This window comes from Zophobas morio, unplaced genomic scaffold (assembly GCF_036711695.1).
Source record: "Zophobas morio isolate AGI-343-1 ecotype UQ-CSIRO unplaced genomic scaffold, CSIRO_AGI_Zmor_V1 ptg000207l, whole genome shotgun sequence".
NCBI lineage: Eukaryota > Metazoa > Arthropoda > Insecta > Coleoptera > Tenebrionidae > Zophobas > Zophobas morio.
The window spans coordinates 16,979-37,089 of record NW_026972311.1 but is presented as its reverse complement, the minus strand read 5'-3'; the positions used below and the strand labels follow the sequence as shown (position 1 = coordinate 37,089).

The window sequence follows — 20,111 nt, the reverse complement described above, 5'->3', positions numbered from 1 at the left end:
CTGGCCTTGTTTTCAATAAATCTTGAAAAATGTTTTTTTCCGAATTTTTTTGATTGATATAAGGTAAATAGCGATAAGTGAGAGCTCGGAATACGGGATAAACTTTTGTTTCAAATTGAGGTCTGAAAGCAAAATCTCTAAAATTATTTTGTTTATCCAAAAATTTCTCATCTCTAAGATTTCGAGAATTTTTGTTGTATAAAGTTTTTAAATGGAAAGAGTTCAAGACTTTTTTTTTTTTTAACCGTCAGAGTAAAATATTTTAGAACATTTAAAGCAGATGCCTTAGAATTAGTTTTAATTTGCTTACCTAACTGATGGTTTGAAATAGGATTTACTTCAATAACATGTGGTGTTTCCTTAATTACCTTTTTTTTTGTAAAGCTGTACTATAATTATATTAAACTTTGACCTAGTTTATGCAATACTCACCCTTTTTAAATCCTCTTTACCGTTAGTAAAAAGTTTCGAAAACGAATTATTTGGTGGCTGAAGTTCTATTAGGGTATATAGATAGTCCAGTATCAAGGAGAGAGGGGCTTTTGCCTTCTACAGACCAAGGTTAGTATTGGCGTGTTTTAAGTATTCTTTGTCAAAAGATAATTCTAAAGTGTCATTTTGAGGGTCTAATAAATAATAAATAATTTTTTAATATAAAACAACAATATTTTTAAAGCAAGTGCGCGAAAAATATATTTATTATTTTTTTTCTACAAAAGTGCAATTTTCGCGTTAACGTAAGAACAGCGGTAAGAAAAAAATATTACCAACTATCAGATAAGAGCAGATTGAAAGGTATTATATTTTTATTATTACAGTAAAAAAATAAGTTTTAACTATGATTGCGTATAATAAAGTGCTCCATCAAAAACTTTTTACCAAAAAAAAAAATTAAAATTTTTTTCAATTATAGTTACATTTAAAGAATAATAGTATCAGATAATTACCAGTGAAATGAAATATGTGAATATTATTGTCAGTCGCCTTTTCTGATTCTCCTGTTAATATTAAGTAAATTAAGAAACACAGTAAAGATAATTTAATTGGCAACTCAATTCTTTTTGAGATAAAAACGACTCCCACATATCACTATCAACTGGGCATCTGTAACAAACACGAGGAGGTATAATACAATGAAAGTAAGACAATTTTAGTAAAAGTATCACTTCAGAAGAGCACTATCGTTTCCATATATAATATGAATGTTGGATTTATCTTCTTCTATTTTTCCTTATTTATTAAGAAAGAAACAACGAAAGACTAATTCATATAAACTAATATAATTTACTGTACTCTTCTGAGGGCTGCCTTTGTTCTACTAACTCTTTTTCATGCATAATTTTCTCCGCGAACACAATGCGATCACCTTCCACTGACTTATTACTTATTGAAGACAGCTAGTATCAACATAGTCGGAAATCGCAAGTAGAAAGATTATGAGAAAACTATAATTTACTTGAGACGAGTTTGACTCAACGCCCTTTGGAGAAATCTCAGGGGGGTTCTACGGTATAGTAAAGATTGTTGGCTGTGAAAGGCAAACTACTTGTTACTACTGTCATTATGCTAAAAACTTTTTTTCGGTACTTGTAAAATAATAAGTTTTTGTAAATAAATAGTACAGTTTGACTATCATCATTGCTGTGCTTGAGTACAGAAGTGTCAAAATTAGAAGTTGAATTCTTAGCTAAAGTTTAAAATCTAAAAAAGTGTGTATATTGTTGAAGAAGATAACACAGCACTTGATAATTTTCGAATGTTGCCCGGGAAGAAAGATTGATATTTCCAGTTTTCTAAACTGTGTTTTTGCTTTTTTATTAAATTACCATTTTTGTCCAAATGTATCAAATTTTTGATACCTGCGTTAAAAGGTTTATAACGGTAAACTACTCATATTACTAAACGTACTTATAACACTTTAATTCTTTAATTATTACGCAAAGTGATATTGTAATACCTGGTGTAACGTTTTCTATATGGTTGACCACTGCTAGAGAAATTAGGTCTAAACTAGCGTTCATATTATATGTTTTTAACTGGTTGTTTCTATTTTCCCGGATAATTTTTTTAACTTTACTAGAATGGCCAGGGTAGTTGTTAATACATTGAGGGTCCGTTTTAAATACAGAATCTAAAAAACGAAACGAAATCATCAATTACCAACCATTTTATTTTAACTACTTGCCTATCTTTTTAGAAGGTCTACAACTAAGTCTGGCACCTCTAATTCTTTTTCTAGCGCCACCAACCTGTTTTAAACAAGTAAAAAATATATATCTCCGTCAATGCAAAAACTGTATACCCAGTTCATTGTTATACAATATGAATTTGTAATCTGCTATTATACCAATACATAGTTTTATTTTTGCGCCATTTGTACAATAACGTTGAGCGCACTTCAAAATTTCAACAATTTTAAGGACTAAAAGTTATAAAATTCATGTCCCCACTTATGCTTTAAAACCTAAAACTAAGATTTTATCACCCTCATGCTAATTTAGCATCTAATAAAATCTGAAGTTACTTAGACTTAAACAGACATTGCTAAAATAAAAGTGTAATGCAGGAGCTTGCGTAATGCACAACAAAAATAACGACAAAAATGGGAAAGCATTAAGATTTTAATAGGCACAAACATTTACTATACAAAAAGAAGTTATAGTACAATTTACTAACAAGCAGGGTTGCCTATGCAAGGTACATTTAATAAACTTTTAAAATAAGGGCTCTTGCCAAAAAAAGATTCGCTTAAATGTCAAATTATAACTAAAGGTAGAAAAGAATTATATAATAACTAATACAGTTATCTAAAAACGTCGATCGATATTATTGCAATAAAAAACTTGAACTTCGGTCGGTTATAAAAATTTTAATGAGCTTTCTAGGTTTTTAAAAAAGTTATAGGTTTCCCTTGGTTACTTAGGATTCTCCTCGCGTAGCGCATCGAGTTGACGTAGACATATAACAAATAAAATTGACATAAGAGGGTAGGCTTACTAAATATTCTACAACAGCACATAGAGGAAAAGATGTGATGTACCGGGTATGTAGTTCCAAAAAGATATGGTGTACTATCCAATTACTAACAATAGAACCGAACAGAGCAAAACTAAAAACGAGGAACAATACTTGGTCAAAGAGATGATAAAAACTCGAAAAGTTAACAAATAGAGACTAGAAGAATGCAAATAAATGTTTGTTTCTTAAGTTTTAGTTCGTTAGTTTGAGGAGTTGCTGTGTTTTCAGCGAGTTTGTAATAATTAGAAAATATAATTAACGTTTATTATAAATGTTATAATTTATAGTATTCAAGTTTTGAGAGTTTTCAAAAACTTTGAGCTACATAACTAAAACAAGACAGAAATTAGTAGCGAGCATGCGTTCAATAACGAAAAAATGGAAACTAAGCTAAAGCACTAGTTGTATGTTGTGAAACTCTAAGCACCTTGAAAAAGTCTTTCAAAGATTTGTTACGATCTACAAAATTAAATAAAAATTAAAAAAAATTGGATTCTAATTACAATAAATGTGTTGCTGAATGCAGACGAAGACTCGTCCGAAAGACAGACAATATTTAAAAAAGTGTATGCATAGGAGTTTAACTAATCCTGCGAATATTTTCTTTACTTAAAATAATTAAACTTTTTTAAAAGTGCTTGCGGGAGGAAAGATTAATAAAAAGAAGGGGCACTATAATAATATTAAATATTAAATTATTTAATAGTACAATCTTGCTAATTTTGGTGCACTTTGAGAATATACAGTTTTCCAGAAAATAAATCAATTTTTTAAATAATACAAAATATTAAAATATAAATTTCTTATAAAAGAATTAACCTCGGGGGATAAATAAACCTACTACCAATAAAAAAGCACTTCGCTCACTTTATTTACTTATTTACCAGTGAATTTAATCTTCTAAGCGTTCAACGGGGGGGAAAGGTGGCATTTTTAGAAGGTGAAAGAATAAACATTCCCGAGTACAAATCTTCAGGTTTGCGGAGTTTCTTAGTTTTTAATTTTTTAAAATTCTGCCTACGGTGGATATAGTCAGTTTCATCTTTAAAATGAGCCTTATACCTGGCAGAAGGCACTTTTACTTCGTTAACTTGGCTATCCATATTATAAATGTGGCAAAGCTCCTGTCCTTTGTGATTTGATTCTTCTGTATAACAAGTACCATTTCTAAAACAACAGGGCTGTTGACAAAAAAAGCCCGTATGTTCTCTTTCTCCGGAAGTAGAAGGTATTATGCTGCAAACAACCCCAGGAGGTGAAACCGCGTGTAGAGATGAAGGCGGTAAGCAAACTTCCCGCGAAGGTATAGGCGCTGATGTTACAGTATAACTGCCCGTCACGCTTGACCCCGAACAAGGTAAAAAAAAGGCAGCCTCTCCCACCAGTCTTTTTTCAAATGTAGCAGTTTCCTTATTAAAAATAGTAAAACTAGAACTGCGCTCGTTATATTGAGAAGGCTTGTCTTCAGCGGTCGCTAGAGTAGAGCTAATAAACGAGTTCTCACATAGACAACAAGATTTCTTAGTAAGCGGTGCAAGGCAGGGCGACTTAGCACTTTTGCATTTAGTTTTTTTCTTCTTTGAGCAAGCAAAACATAAGCTTTCTGATTTTACAGCCTTATAACAACAATTTAATGGCAATGCTTCCAAAGTTTGGGGCTGCAGATTCGCAAACAAAGCATACCGCGGATTATAAAGATTATGGGGCGTAACAATTGGTTCGCACTGTTTAATTTTAGTGGAGTGCTCAGGTTGATTACAACCTTTAAAATTAATTCTGCTGTTATCATCTATATAGCTTATCATGAATAGAAAAAAATAAGCAAACTTTATATACCTTTCCTAAGCGTTAAAATCATATTATTTCTACCCTATATAAACGAAATGATAAGATGAATACAGCAAATTCTTTCAATAATAGCCTTTACTGTATGTTCTTCGTTAAAGTTTGGTGGACATTCACTGTTGACCTCCAATGGATTATCCTTTGAAAGCTTTATAAACAAAATTTTAAAAAAAACTGAATTTTGAAAAATCAAGGCCGAGTACAGAAGAACTAGAGTAGTAAGTGGCTCGTCCAAATCGCCTAATGGATAAAGGAAGAAAAAATACAAAGTTAACGTCTCCCACCGAGATTACACACCTTGAATATATAAGTAGAAACTAAGTAGCTCTATAAAACAAAATGCCTCCTAAAAAATACCTGTTATGCAACAATAGCGGACCATCTGAAATAGTAATAAAAGAACCGTTCACAAAACAACCATTTTTACTCAGGCAATATAGGTGAAAAGATTTAGTTATATAATGGTATCTTAACTCCAAATGTCTGCGTGATATTATTTTTGAACTACTCAATGGAAAAAAAGATTCGGCAGTGGCTGAAGTATGACTTTTAGGAGGATGACCTTCCGCGCGGCCCAGCACGCATATAATATTTTTAATGTAATATATAAAAGAGTCACCTTGTAACTTAGCAAAAGCAGCACCCTCTGAAGATTTAGAAACGCTTATAAGATTTTTCTTAAGATATTCAACTATTCCTTGGTTTATAAATTTTCTTTCATACAAAAAATTAAGTAACTCCTCGTTTTTTTGACAGCCTGCAAAAGAAGCTACACTTTCCTGAAAGTTAAGCCCAGAAGCTATGGGAGGCTGATGCTCAAAGGAAGCCATACATTCACTTAACTACATAGGCAACTCAGGGGGGCGCTTTATCCAAGTCTAGCAAACCTACTCGCGCACGTGAACGAGAATTATCAGGTTTAATAAGGAAGTAGCAAATAGAACATTCAAATAATTATTAGTGCAATTCTTATTGGAGGATTGAAAAGTACATAAGTATTAACCAGGCGCTAAGACGTTGAGGGTTGCATGAAGATCTAAATCTTTTTTTGAGAAAAACGGTGTACCGATAATCAATATGACTCTACAATTTTCAGTCGGTTTTAAACAGTTCTTTTTAACCCTTTTATTATAAGTAAATTAATTTAAAATGTTTAACAACCGTGTGGTGGTCGATTCTATTTTTGTATTTCCTTTTTAATTTAATTTTGTGCTAGGGTTATCAATTTAAACAGAATAGAGTAAAAGAAACTGTACTTTATTTTAAAGTATAAATATACTGAAAAAAGTTTGTTTGCACAAAAAGGAATAAAAAGGATTATATTATTACTGCCTGTCTACTTATGAATATTGCATGACGAGCACGCAGCTCTCCTGGTTATCAACCTTAACGTTTGATAAACGAAGATTTTAGCGACTTAAGATATATGTTTTAAGAAAAAAAGTACACTTTTCTACGAACAAAAGTGCGTGCTGAGTAGGCATTTTGGGATATAAATGAAATTGAGGTTTTTTAACATTAAAAGAAAAAATAACTTTTGGGGTTTTAAGAAGAATTTCGCCACTTGGGATAATATAATTAAGCGTGTTAAGATGTATCACTTACAGGGTGCTGTTATATAATATATTATTAAGAATTTAATGCACAGCTACTTTAGTAGATGCCTACTTTGTTTTATTAAAGGTTTCTCATTAAGTGAGGCTCCATTATCCACTTTATTTAATGCTACAGCAGTGGAAAAATGCGCTCGTTCACTTTGGTATATTCCCCCTAAGAAATTTTATATTTAATTTAAAAAAAAGGATAACCTTAAATTTAATCCATTTGATAAAGCAGCTTCATATAAAACCTTTAGTTCCTAAAATAAATAATCTCAGTTTCCCTACAGCGAACGGCGGGTTAGACAAAGATTAACACCTCTAATTTCTTTTATAACTTCTTTTGAAGTATAAGCTGAAATATCAGGTTTTGTAATAATTACCCTATCCCACTTATGTAAATTAGAGAACCAAAAATAATTGGATCGTAGCTTCGTTGAGCTTACGATAACAAAGGAATAGATGAAGAACAAATAATTCTGGAAAACCCCAAAAAGTGCCGTTAGTATAAAAAAAACATCGCCGAAGCTTAACGCCGGAGGCACCAAAAACGACGTTACTCGGCACCCACTAACCTTAGTTAATCCTTCTTACGCTCTAGAATCTAAAAATGGCTTATGTGATGAAAAACAAATGACATGTAATCCTTACTAATTTGAAGTACACCACAGATGCATTTAAAATACCGAGACAAATTATTTATTTTTGAATTTGCTCTAAAGGACTTTTAGCGATTCACGACATCGATTATTACGAAATTACTAGTTCCGGATTACCGTAGGGACGATTACTAAACACATTAGCTTAAAGTAATATAACTGCCATTTGATCGTGAACTTTAACCATATGTAAAATAACTTAAAGCTTCTACCAGTGTAGTATAGACTCAACAAAAAAGTGTTTGATATCAAAATTAGTTAAAAATTACTCAGTATGACCTTAAACAGTGAAACTTGATCAATGCATATTCTACAGTCATGAGCAATACTTTACATGCATAAAGATTCCTTATAAGAGGTGAGATACACCTCTGTATAAGTAATGAACAGAGGTATTAATGGAATAAAACTGTCAATTGGTTTATAGTGGAGAGGGATCAAAGCTATATGAATTTAATGGGTTCAATATTAAGAAAACCGAGCACACAATATTTTTAAGATAAAGCTTAATGTTTGATAGAAAGTCTGAAGAATTTTGCTCAGGCAAAGATCTACTTTCCTACCCTAGGGCCATTATGTAATTTAGAAATTAATTATAACTATTTTACAACTCGTATTTTCCTTGCAATATAACTCTACTGGAGGAGGGCCTGAGTTAAATTTTGATGTCACCAGCATGGGAAGCAGTCAAGCAAATATTACGATGTTAGTCGGAAAAAAAAATTCCTATCGGTGTCCAAGAAAGAAAAAATTATGGTGACTGGCACTATACAGTCGCCGTTATACATGTGAGTACAACTAAAGCACTATTAATATGTTAAATAAATTTTCGGTAGTTTAGAGTTAAACTCACATTTATCTTGGACTCATGTCCAGGTGACTACTTTCTATTTCAACGCAATGAATGGAGGCAAGCTTTAGCGGTGAATTAAATTTGTATCATGAAAATTATATTGCTACAGTTTACCAGCTGTACACAATACAGACTGTGTGAGAAAGCAAATTAACGCGACATATTGGTCTACTTTCCTTAGACAATAAAATCTAAAGCAGGGACAAATTAAAATGGTAGAGGAGTGAAATTCACTGGTTGACACACTCGCAATAGATATTATATGTAAGAACTTTAGAAAATAATACGTTGCTCGTAGGGAACCACAAACAATGAAATAAGGAGTGAAGATAGTATTACAAAAAGGACAACATATATTTTTTTTTTATAATTATTCCTCTAAGAATTGTGCTGTATAATTCAAACGGTATTAAAAACCTAGCTCAGTTTATGTGAATTTATGAGGAACTTAACACTATAACAAAGTTAATTAATTGCATTTAACATTATCACTATTTCTCGAGTGGTAAGAGGCGGATATAAATTATTCAAGTTTTTCAAGGCTACTGATTGTGGCCCAGCTCAATATAACTACTAGACTTAGAGTGTTTAAACCATTTTATAAATCAGTCTGCACGAAAATAACATTGGGACCATGTACTGCCTTATGACCTAATTTGAATTCGTGAAGTATTAAGTAGGAAGCAAGTCCTAAGTTAAAATAACCACCAATCATGGCGTCTTGCTAAGCTTAGTTTAACTAAACTACCTCTAGTACTGCATTTATAAACCACGAGAATATGAGCCTAATGACTTCATATGTAGAAACTGGGCGGTTTAACTTACAGGTCTTACAGGAAGATAATAATTTTAAGTATCTATTTAATCTTAATTTCTTGTATATATATGTAGTGTAAGGTTCTAATAATAAAGTGCCGAGTTTGGTACGAGGGCTTACTTCACTAGTGTGCGCATAGCCCTTCCTGCCATTCTTCTTAACGTGTTCAAATTTTATCTTAGACCGGGTTTTTGATATACGTGCGGACAATGCACGCTCACCCCTATGGCCACTAACAGTCGGAGGGTCTCTTTTGTCACCCCTACTCTTTGCAATTTATCTGTGCGACGTTCCATAACCTGACGATTCTACACGCGGATTGCCTTATATGTTGATGACACAGCTATTTACTTCTCGTCAAAGTCTCCTCTCCTGCACCAGCGTCTTTACCTAGTGATCCTTTCCAACTGGTGTCGTCGTTGGAAAGTTACTATTAACGCGGAAAAGAGCAAAGCCTTTTTTATCACGAAGAAGCGCACTACACCCCTAACGCCCCCAACCTTTGAAATAAGGTTATTTCTTGTTGTCCTGAGGTGAAATACTGTGGGTCATTATCGACAATAAGCTCTCGCTGGCGGGCGCACGTAAATTATCTCGCTGCGCAACAAACGACGCTTGTGTTTGTTGTGCTTCCGACAGATCATGATATACGTGTCTACTGCCATAACCTACAACTCCTCGGCAATACTCTCTTCGCTTCAAGAGAAGCTAAACAAGCTGCCACGCCTTATGACGGGTGCGACATAGTTTGTTCGCAACGATGCTTACATCAACACCTCCAAATTGAACCAATGGGTAACGTTTTTCGCCGCAATGCTATCACCACCTACAATCTGCTAATCACACGCCAATCGATAACTGACTGAAGAGATTAACTACGAAATCTGGGCCGACCGCGCAACGGACTCCAGCAATATAATCTGGCTTAGGGGTAGAATTAATTATAATATATATATATGAGATTGCTTTAACCCAAGTTTATAGCTAATGTGTGCGCTATCACCCTGTTAAAGCTCGTCAATTTGGTGTTTTCTTTTACGACCCGATCGAGCACCAGGAAATATCATTAATAAAAAAAAAATGAGATGTCTTTGAAATTCTATTCTGTTACTTGATAGCTTATTTTTAATTATTTTAATTTATTTTAAACGGTATTTAGTACATAACGGTTCCTGAACAGATGAGATATTAAAAACCTGTTAATTCTAGGCATAGATAGCTCATTCTTAAAATTTTTACACATCGATTATATATAGTAGAAACAAAAAAGTAAAACTAATAAGAATTTAGGGCTATTTTGGGGATAGACACGATCAAGATTTCAAAAAAAATTAAGAATTAAGCTAAGGCTTAACTAACTGAATATATGCACAGGCGAGAAAAGAAATTAGTAGAAGAAAAAAGAACCTAGAGAAGAAGTGGGAAAGGCACTTTACTTGTGGAGTAAGCATTAAATTCTAATTAAGTGCTAAAACGCAGATACAATTATGGAAGATTTAGAAAATGCATTCTCGAAACTAAATTTAATTCGTCCAAAGTAAAGGTAGGGACGCATGCCAGATCACAGCACCCAAGCTAGGAGACTTAAGGTCATCCAGAGAACAGCGGAAACAAAATGCCAGCCGAGTTGGTTGTCTCTTAATTTGTATCAGTTATAAAAATTAATTTTTAAAGACACCTTCAAGAAATTATTAAAATAGTCGAAAATATTTTGTTAAAAAATATGTTTTCAGGTTTTTTAATAGATTTTTACTCTTTAATTTCTTTTGAGCGAGGGTTAAAGCAAACCCTCCTTAATTATTTATATATGCTTATTTTATGGTGCTCAAAAAACAAGTCCTTAGGTTAGTAGCATACAAAATAAAATTGTGCGCTAAATTTTTAAATTACGTGACTAATTTTTTTTTCTTTTATATTTTAATTCTAATCCCCATCCTGACTATAATTAAACTTAAAGCGTATTACGAGACCCTATGGCTATTAAGTGGACCCTCTCGTTAGCAGTTTGTTTCCATGTTTGGTTAGATGTCCGAAGTATTACAGTAAATAAAGGTAAGGACAGCGATGGTGTCGACATTTAATCAGGCCTTTTTTTATAGGCCTACACGAGTAATGTTTACATAAGTTCCTCGCCACCATAAGCACAGTTGACTAGCAGGTTTTGAGATTGAATAGATAGCGCTGAAGGCTGCGCCTTTCACTGATTTAAAAGGGTCAAATATGTAATGTATAGTAAGAGAGAGTAGATAGTAGCCTTCCTTGTTAAAAGTATTGATTTTATTCAATTTCACTTAATTTATGCAAACGATTATAAAAGGGTTAAACTTTAGTTCTTTATTAAGTCATTAAAGTTGTTTATTTTTAGTAAAAAAAATTCTCTGTAGTTTTATATAATTTCGTTCACTATAATTAGTAGTCATTAAATAATTATTTATTTATTGCTCATTCCCAGATTACTTACTATTATTATTAATTTTTAATAATTGTAATTATTTCAAATATTTCATAGCTCCGTATTTTCGGTTATAAGAGTTCCAGGATTACTTTATACCTTCTTAGTTTAGAGTTTTAAACTTTACCAAATGAGACTAGAATGAAATATAGAGCGGTCAACTACATAAATATATTTATTTTAATTTTTTTTATAGTCTTCTAATGATAAGGTAGCCACTAATCTCTTTAAGGTTATAATTCTAATATAATGTTTTAAAGTTTTAATAAATATTTTGAGAAAAAAGATAATCTCTATTTAACCTAATTAATGTTTACTGACAACCTCCGTCCGAAGTTTGACTAATAAGCTTGAAACAGGCTATAGTCAATTCGTTTACTGGAAAAGCATTAATTACTATGATCTTTTAGATTTTAAGGTATTATTGTAAAAAAATATCTAATAGTAGATATGGAAAAAAACTGTATCGCAGTGGAGGAAGTGAACACGTGCACATAGCTTACTACTAAATAGTTATTATTTGCCTTCTATGAACATTAAAAATCAGTAAGATGGTAGCTGCGAAAGTTCATAGGGCGAAAGTTAAGAAATTAGCGACTAAGGGAAAGAAAAAAAAGGTAAGTACTAGTTTAAACTTTTATCTTGGAAGTACACCCACAGATTCTTTTGTAAGTACTGCACAATTTTGCTTTTGCTCTTATTGTTTGGAAATATTACCTTTCTGGCTTTTAAAATAGTCCAAAGATCTTGTTGGAGGGACGCCTGTTGGGAATAATAATAATAAAGTCATATTAATAGAAAGAATTCTTCAATCAAGTAAAGAAAAAGAAATGATAAACGAAGAGCCGGAGTGTAATTACTTTGCTACCTTTTATCTTAACACATATATTTTATTATTTGTTTACTAAAGGGATTGACGCGGACTGTTGCCGCAAATCTTCTCAATTCAAAGGGAAAAAGGATAATAAGGTTATTTCTGTTATATTAATTTCTTAAGTTTATCGCCACTTTTGACTCTTCGGGAAGGCAACCATTCAGTTGAAGCCTAAGTCCCTTAACATTGAGGTAACATTTTGTTTTTTTTCTATATGCAATTGATATAGATTTTAAACTTTATAGAGTGTACAGCAGCTTGTGTTACACGTTTTGACTGATGGGCCTTTAAATTTTTTAACTGTAAATGTACTTTTATTATTATATTTCTTTACTGTCATATTATTTTACTTTTTATTTATAGAATAAATTCCTTATTAAAAAAGTTGTGGTGCTCAACGCAGATGGGATCTCATTTTCAGAGTTAAACGAAATTGAGCCAAGCTTAAATAATTTAAATTATATCTTTGAACAGAAAATTTCTTTACAGTTTGCTGGTTTCTTTTTTACTTTATACTTTAAATTCACCATTTAATTATTTTACTTAATCTTATTTTTATTTTTATTTTGCCACTAAAGAGCCTCTATTATTGTATAGATTCAAATTATATCTACTCCATAGTATTGAAATTTTTAATGATTTAATTATGTATAAGATAACTACATATGCTTATTTATAAGTTATTAGCATGATCAATATAAGATTATTATTTTATTATAATTTTTTTTCTAAAAGCACGTTAAACTTGTCAAATAAAAGAAACTTATTTGTTTTGTTAAAATTAAAAATTTTATTTACTTGTTTATTTTAATATATATTTAAATTGTGTTTAGGTTTACATAAATTATATTTTTTTAAATTTTCTATTGTGACTTGAAGAGAATTTGGATATATATTTTTTTAACTGCTTCGCCTTTTCTATAGTTTTTTTAATAAATATTAATTTTTTTATTTACAAAATTTTTAATATTTGCTTTTGCAGGCTCAAAATATTCTGTACAATCCGTTCCCGCCTCACTGTTGTATGTCGAGAATAAAGATTCTCTTAAAAACTATAATAATAATAGTATTATAATTACTACTTACTATTATTAATTATTTTATAATTTATACTGGATTTAATCACTAATTTTTAATATATTTATTATTATGTATACAAGCTGATAAGTTTTTTATATTTTATAATTTATTTTTAAAAACAGTGCGTTATAATTTACATAACTCATAATCTGTAAAGTTAAAATTATTTCTGAAGTTTTTCAATAAGTAATAAAAAATAGTATATTTCTAAGTTGTTTTGTATAAAAAACAAATTACGTAATGTATTATTTGCTAATTTATTTATTTTTGACAAAAAATAATTTATATTTTATTTAATAAATCTTGACTAAATGTATCATATTTATTTTGTCGTATGAAAATACTGCTAATACCTAGATCTTATTTAAATCAATTTCTTTAATTTACTAAACTTAAGATATATTTTTTGTTGAGTTACTAAATTTACATTTTTTTTTGATTTATTTTTAATTTTCAATTGCTAATAAAAATACTAAACTATTATTGTTAGACAACCAACTTTCTAAACTTTTATTAACGAGAGAAATTCTTTCTGAAGAAAATTTTCCTGCATTCCATCCTGTAAATTAATTTATAAAATTTTTTATATTTATATTTATAAAAAAACTTTTCAAGGTATTTTTTTGGTAACTAAAGAAAATTTAATATTATGTCAGGGTTGGTGTGGAGAATTTAATGATGTTTTGTTGAATCCCGTTACTAGTGAAACTTTTATATCGCTATCAGGGTCCCAAGATTTAGGTATTTGTTACTATTATTATCATTTTATATTATTATTATATACTAGATACGCAATGTGAGGAAAACGCACCGTTGTTTTCATTGGATTGTGAAATGGTTTTATATATTATTATTATTATATACTTTATTCACGAATATTCAATTAGTGTCTTACGACTGCTGGAAGGGAAGTATCACGTGTGACTATTATAGATCAAGAAGCTTCAATTGTATTGGACGAACTGGTCCGTCCCGCTAATCCTATCGTCGATTATTTAACAAAGTAATAAATAATGAATTTTATTATTGCAATTTATTCTATTTGTTAATAAGTTTATAAATATATTTTAACACAACTCTAAAACTGATACCATTTCTCTTTTAATGCCTATGAGTAAAGGGAGAAATTACTACACGTGGAATGCGACTCTTTTTTACATGTTTTTTTACAGATTTAGCGGTATTACGTTTGAAATGATGGAGACCTGCTCCACCAAACTCACCGATATTCATACACTTTTGAAGGAGGTGCTTTGTTATACTACTATTACTATTATTATTATTATAATGTATAGAAAATACCTCCCCATGCGATACTTGTAGGCCATTCTCTCTATCACGATTTGACCTGTTTAAAAGTTTATTATTATTATTATTATAGTATTTTATATCATAATTGGTTTTTTTTCTAATAAAAGTTAGTACACGGACGTATAATAGATACATCTATTATTTATCCGCATCCTCTGGGCAAACCCTTTACGCAGAGTCTGAAGTTTCTTGCTCACAAGTACTTGGACCGCGTGATTCAAGAGTCTGTAAGTCCTTGCGATTCTTATTTATTGTTATTATTCATTTTACTTTATAATAAGGAATTGGGCCACTGCAGTTATGAAGATTCTCGTGCTTGTCTTGACTTGGTTGCTTTGAAACTACAAAAAGGTTTTATTATAATTTATTTAAACTAAGAGACTTAAAAGCCGGTTTTTATATTAAATAAGGCCACGAGCTTGAAATATCTGGAAAAATGAAAGAAAGTATATATACAACTTTGTACAGGCATTCAAAAAGGGTTATATATAATTTATAAATTGACAGAAAATTTGTTATTGTTAATTATAAACAATTTAGGGATTAGTCATTGCAAAGGAGAACGTAATATTAAGACATGCGCTGGCGAATAAAGTTTTATGGAAATCTAACAAGCAAGTTTGTTTTTCCTTTGGAAGTATATAATAATATAAAATAATCGCTACTGTTTTTCCTTTTAGGCTATTAAAGCAACTATAAAGGCGCTTAAACATAAAGAAGAGTTCATATATACTCATCTGTACTACACAAAGAACTCTGCAAGCCCTTCAAAAAGTACTCATACGTCCCTTTCACACGAGCAAGAATACTACTGATTGGTTGTGCGTTTTCTAAAGTGAACTTGCGAGGAACTCTGCAGCAGCTCGACTCGTGTGTCGCAAATGTTTATAGAAATCTCGCAGAAGGTGGTTTGCTTATCCTGCTAGTCGGCCCCGCAGACCTCGCCCCTTTGGAAGAGTAAGACCGTTACCACGTGGTAGTGTGATTTTATTAACTAGCATTGACCCTTTAGGGATCGGAAAAAAAGAAGTATGCATAGAAAGGGGCTTTCCTCGTGGTATGTCGAGGCTTATTGTGAGCGTCTTTTATAGTGGATTACAATTTTTACAGGTCAGCAGGGGAAGAAAGCAATTTTGTGGAAAAGATCAGTTCTGCACGGAAGGGATATTTTTTTGCGGCTGTGAAATAAAGAAACTTTGCTGTTTTACAATAATAAAATTTTTTATTTCCTTTTTATATAAAAGAGCATCACGAGTGCTCCAAGTATAGCCGCACTTGATGGGATTAGTAGCCTCCAACACTTGTGTGCTTCATCCCCATCCCCTCTTGACTGTTCGCAAATTTTCTTAGATTATAGTTAATAAAGGAGATTTACTTAAAAAAAGTGGAATTATTTTATAAATTATAAAAATAAAATTATTATTTTAGAAAATTTAGTCCGCAAAGTACATTGGCACTCATGTAAAAGTACCTGAGTTTCTTGGATCCTCTCCATCTCTTTACGTAGATTCTCATTTTCTATTGGCAATCAATTAATTGTGAATTTGCTCAGTAGAATTTTTATAATAATAACAGGAATTTTAAAATACCTTTTTGTTGCTTTTTTTGTTTCTTTTCTAGTTTAAACGTTGTTTCAGTTAAGAGATCTCGTTCTTGTTTTAGATCCTAAAAAAGTAAAGTGTTTTTGCAATTAAACTCCAATTTTAAAATTTTAGAGTACTATACATTAAAAATTGCCGCAAAGTTAATGAGTATTACTGACTTTAACAACATTTTATAAATAAATTAATACTAATTATTATTTATTATTTATAAATAAATAAACTTTCAACTTAAAACAATATAGAAAGCTAGAATGCTAATTTTTTTTTAAAGTTTAAGGCTTTCCAGTTAAACTTTTTATATTTTAGTAAAATTCTCTTTTAGAACGTGAAAGATTTACTTATAAATGTGAGGCAATATAGAAGCCACCTCGTTAACTTTTTTATAAATATTCAGGAGTTCTAAGCCTTTTGAAGATTCTTTAATAATAAATTCAAGGTATTTAAAAAAAGAGCTAAATTCATCGACAATTGTTGATGTAAAATTGTTTAGTTCCTTTTTAAAATTTTTAATTTCCTAAGTTGTTGTCTCTTAAAAATACATAAAAATATCAGTTACAAAACTTTACACTTTTTTGGAAGCAAATATTCTTTACAAATTCGGGAGGAATTTCTCTAGTCCTGCTAGTAGAGTTATTAAGGCGTAGTTGGCCTCCTATTTGATCCACTTCGGCTTGCTATATATTTATCATTAAAATAAGGGAAAAAAGCATAGTAGTGCAGATAATAGTTATTTAGAGTAGACATATTTATTTATTTCTTGCCATTGCTTTTAGTTTTGAGTTACAAACACTTCTGTACTCCGCAAACTCTTTTTCCTTGCTTTCAAGTTCCTTCTTGATCTCCTTTTCTTTATTTTCTAATAGTTGAAGCACAGAATACAACTTTTCAATAGTTTCGTTCTTTTCGGCAATTTCCTCGTCTTTCTTGCGCAACTTCAATGCGCTTTTAGCTTTGAGTTTCTCTACCTTTTCTTTATAATCTTCTTTAACAAGATGTTTCTTTGGGACCCAGCTTTTTCCGTTAAACGTATGTCCCTCTTGTAACCAACTAGATTCACTATCACTATGTTGGTCCTTTTTTCTAATTGTGCTTCCGTTATCTACTTGAGTTTTCCTCATATTATTATTAACAAGTTTTAAATCTACAAGAAAGGTTAAAAGTTTTTAAAATGTAACGCGACCTGGAAGAAAAACGCTAAAGAAAATAGTAAACACTGGAACGGGTTTTACTTTGTATCAGGGGCGGGCGAGTGCCAGCTGAAAAGGCAGCGCCTTTCTTTTTCTTGGATCGGCCCAATATTTTATAAACTTAAAAACATTTGGCTTTAAGGCTAAATACGTTTAGCTTAAACAACATTATTATGTTGATAGAAAACTCATGACTTTCTAATGTGTTCATATATGGGGAAATAATTTTTTTTGTATTATTAAACCAACCTTTTTTTTAATATAAAAAAGTATGTACAATATCCCCGGGCGCATAGCATTTTTTTTTTTTAAATAATTATTTAGAAATTATAATTTATTATTAAAAGGCTATTAATACTTGAATTAGCTTATGATTCCCTGTTAGCTTTGGCTTTTAGTTATACAAAGTAATTCTCGTGGACAAAAAATAGGGAACCTTAAGTGCTTCAATAGATAGAAAAGTGTTTAGAAATTAGAAAGCTACGTAAAAACATTTATTGAAATTACACAACTTTTTTAATATATTTATAAAGTTTCTGAAACTCATAAATTCTTATATAAAAATTTTAAAAGGTTTTTTAGGCGATTTTGTTAAAGAATTTGAGTTAAAAAAATGTAGATGCTTCTTAATTTAGGTTATATCGTTTAAAACTTATTAATACTGTAACATAAAAAATGCTGGCTAGTTATGTAAGTATATAATATCTCTATCGGTTAATTCATCAAAAAGTTAAAGCGTAAATAAGCGCTCATATATGACCATCTAAATTGTAAAATTTTTATTCGACTTGGTCGTTATTAGAATAAAAATATTTTATTCGTTTTACTTAAAAATTCGAGTAAGCAAATTTCTTTAGAAGTCATAATTATTTCTTAAAAAAATTAATTTTTAAGGATACTTAATAAGTGCGCTCTATTGTTAAAAAAAAGAAAACTTCCATCTAGGTTGAAAAAAAGTTGAGTGTTATCTAAGGTCATTTTTTTTTTCTATAGAACCAACTTGGTAGGAACTGTACGATATAAACTGAAAAAGTCATAACAATCGGAAAGACTTCAAAGTTTAACCTTTGTAAAAACTAGATTCATAAATTGCAAGTCAAAGTTCTAATATAATACTTTAGTCAACATTTAGATTTTAAGGCGTTTCGGTTGCTTAATTCCATCGAGGAGATATACAATACTTTATGTATAAAATATTTCGTGTTTCAATAAAGTGCTCTTATTTCATAAAACTAAGAATTTAATAAAGTTTTATTAATTTCCAACACCAAATAGTCGAAGTTGTTGGCATATCATCCTAACCCTAAAGAGTATATATTATTATTTATAACTTTGCAAAATTTTTCGGGTAATAAATTTTTTTTTATAAATATTATTTAAGCAATGCTTTAACGTAAAGGGGACTTTACTTCCAAGACGGTCAACGATAAAGCTTTATCTTTAACATAACTTAAAAAAGGGTTAATAAATTTTACAAATGATCCTTAAAAAAATATATAATAATTATTTTATTTTCAGATGAAAAGTATATAACTTAAAAAATATCTTGTTCTTTCTTGGCAAGCAAATCTGCCAGCAAGTCTTGTATCTCTTTTCCAGTAAAAACGTGTTCAGAGCCTTTCTTGGCTTGTATTTCACGAAGTTTATCTTTTACATAGTCTGCAAACTCTCTGTAACCAAGTGCTAGTGATATTTGTTTTTCATGTGGAAGCATTTTAAATGCTGACAAGCCTGTAAAAAATAAAGAAACACTGTATAAATTTCAATTGACTACAACTATATATGAAAATATTCACTCAATCAATAACTAGTATATACCAATAAACTCGTATTAATAAATAACTAAACTAACAACCTTCATCGTGAACACAACCAAATTCTTCATCTAATAATTCTTGCTCTTTTATAAGATCAGAAATAGAAACTTCGGGATCAGAAGTTTGTACGTTGTTAAGCTCACCTATTAACAATGCTTGGCAAAAAAAAACTTTCAAGAGCTACACGGAATAACTACTTTGAAAGATCCAACTTAGATACTCCTTTTCTTCTAGATCAAACATCTTTTTGATAAAATTTACTAATATTCCTAAAGCCATTGCAAAATCTATAAAACACCTTTCCATTTTCGGTAAAACCGATTTTTTTTGTGCAGGCAGGAAATTCATCCAGCTCCTCGTAATCAAGAGAAAATGTGGCGAACCTTTCTGGTACAAGAGGCTTACACAATTCTTTAAAAACTTTAGAATTCAGTAAATGAATCTCAAAGCCTAAGAAATTTTTAATTTTTCCTTTAAACCAAACTTCACTTGTTAAGCCTGCTTCCTTATCTAATACGTCCCATTTCACAGCTATAAGAGCCCCTTCTAATAGTCCTTTATGTTTATATATCTATATATTATGTAAAGGGTAAAAAGATTAAATTCACCTTGGTTTTTTAAGGAATTCAACATGTTATCGTCCTCAATTTCAAGATCTCGTTTAGTAGGAGCTTTATCTTTTACTTGTGAAGCCAACATCATTCCAACAAAATTAGCTACGAAATTATTATCGGCGGTCAAAGTTTTTTTTGTTTCGGCCCCACCTGTTGGTTTTTCGGGATATCGACGCTTCGGTCGTTATTTCTTCTGAAAACGGTGCTAGAAATTATATTTTGTTTAAAGTTAGCCATGTTCTATAAAAATACAAGCATACATCTATTAACTAGAAATAGTTAAACCTAAACTTACTCCCAAATGCCTAAAACTATCTCGCGATTCAAAGCCTTCAAGGGTTTTGTCTTTATAAGTCATTGTAAAAGTCCTCCTTTACGCCGC

At 30.7% G+C, this 20,111-nt stretch overlaps 4 protein-coding genes across 4 annotated transcripts; 1 reads left to right on the top strand and 3 right to left on the bottom strand.

The window, feature by feature from the left end:
- Positions 1-3,886: 3,886 nt before the first annotated feature.
- LOC135146062 (uncharacterized) lies at positions 3,887-5,695 on the bottom strand. The gene is made up of 5 exons (XM_064078222.1): positions 5,221-5,695; positions 5,067-5,160; positions 4,946-5,011; positions 4,855-4,888; positions 3,887-4,807 (listed from the first exon to the last, which is right to left on the bottom strand). The coding sequence occupies exons 1-5, from the start codon at positions 5,691-5,693 to the stop codon at positions 3,927-3,929; spliced, it is 1,548 nt and encodes a 515-aa protein (XP_063934292.1). The 5' UTR covers positions 5,694-5,695; the 3' UTR covers positions 3,887-3,926.
- A 6,097-nt stretch (positions 5,696-11,792) lies between these two features.
- LOC135146070 (uncharacterized) lies at positions 11,793-15,696 on the top strand. The gene is made up of 21 exons (XM_064078229.1): positions 11,793-11,910; positions 11,980-12,094; positions 12,153-12,211; positions 12,269-12,307; positions 12,362-12,418; positions 12,480-12,612; positions 13,099-13,182; positions 13,687-13,757; positions 13,853-13,937; positions 13,984-14,033; positions 14,084-14,199; positions 14,369-14,444; positions 14,492-14,554; positions 14,615-14,734; positions 14,789-14,858; positions 14,918-14,988; positions 15,048-15,125; positions 15,188-15,281; positions 15,344-15,464; positions 15,520-15,564; positions 15,618-15,696. The coding sequence occupies exons 1-21, from the start codon at positions 11,794-11,796 to the stop codon at positions 15,694-15,696; spliced, it is 1,743 nt and encodes a 580-aa protein (XP_063934299.1). The 5' UTR covers position 11,793.
- A 33-nt stretch (positions 15,697-15,729) lies between these two features.
- On the bottom strand, positions 15,730-17,318 carry LOC135146069 (uncharacterized). Its single transcript, XM_064078228.1, has 6 exons — positions 16,873-17,318; positions 16,678-16,785; positions 16,479-16,625; positions 16,097-16,172; positions 15,979-16,025; positions 15,730-15,852 (listed from the first exon to the last, which is right to left on the bottom strand). Exons 1-6 carry the CDS (start codon positions 17,227-17,229, stop codon positions 15,730-15,732), a joined length of 858 nt encoding a protein of 285 aa, XP_063934298.1. The 5' UTR covers positions 17,230-17,318.
- A 1,514-nt stretch (positions 17,319-18,832) lies between these two features.
- On the bottom strand, positions 18,833-20,099 carry LOC135146068 (uncharacterized). The gene is made up of 6 exons (XM_064078227.1): positions 20,015-20,099; positions 19,724-19,934; positions 19,414-19,670; positions 19,313-19,358; positions 19,154-19,258; positions 18,833-19,029 (listed from the first exon to the last, which is right to left on the bottom strand). Exons 2-6 carry the CDS (start codon positions 19,815-19,817, stop codon positions 18,833-18,835), a joined length of 699 nt encoding a protein of 232 aa, XP_063934297.1. The 5' UTR covers positions 19,818-19,934; positions 20,015-20,099.
- Between the last annotated feature and the right edge of the window lie 12 nt (positions 20,100-20,111).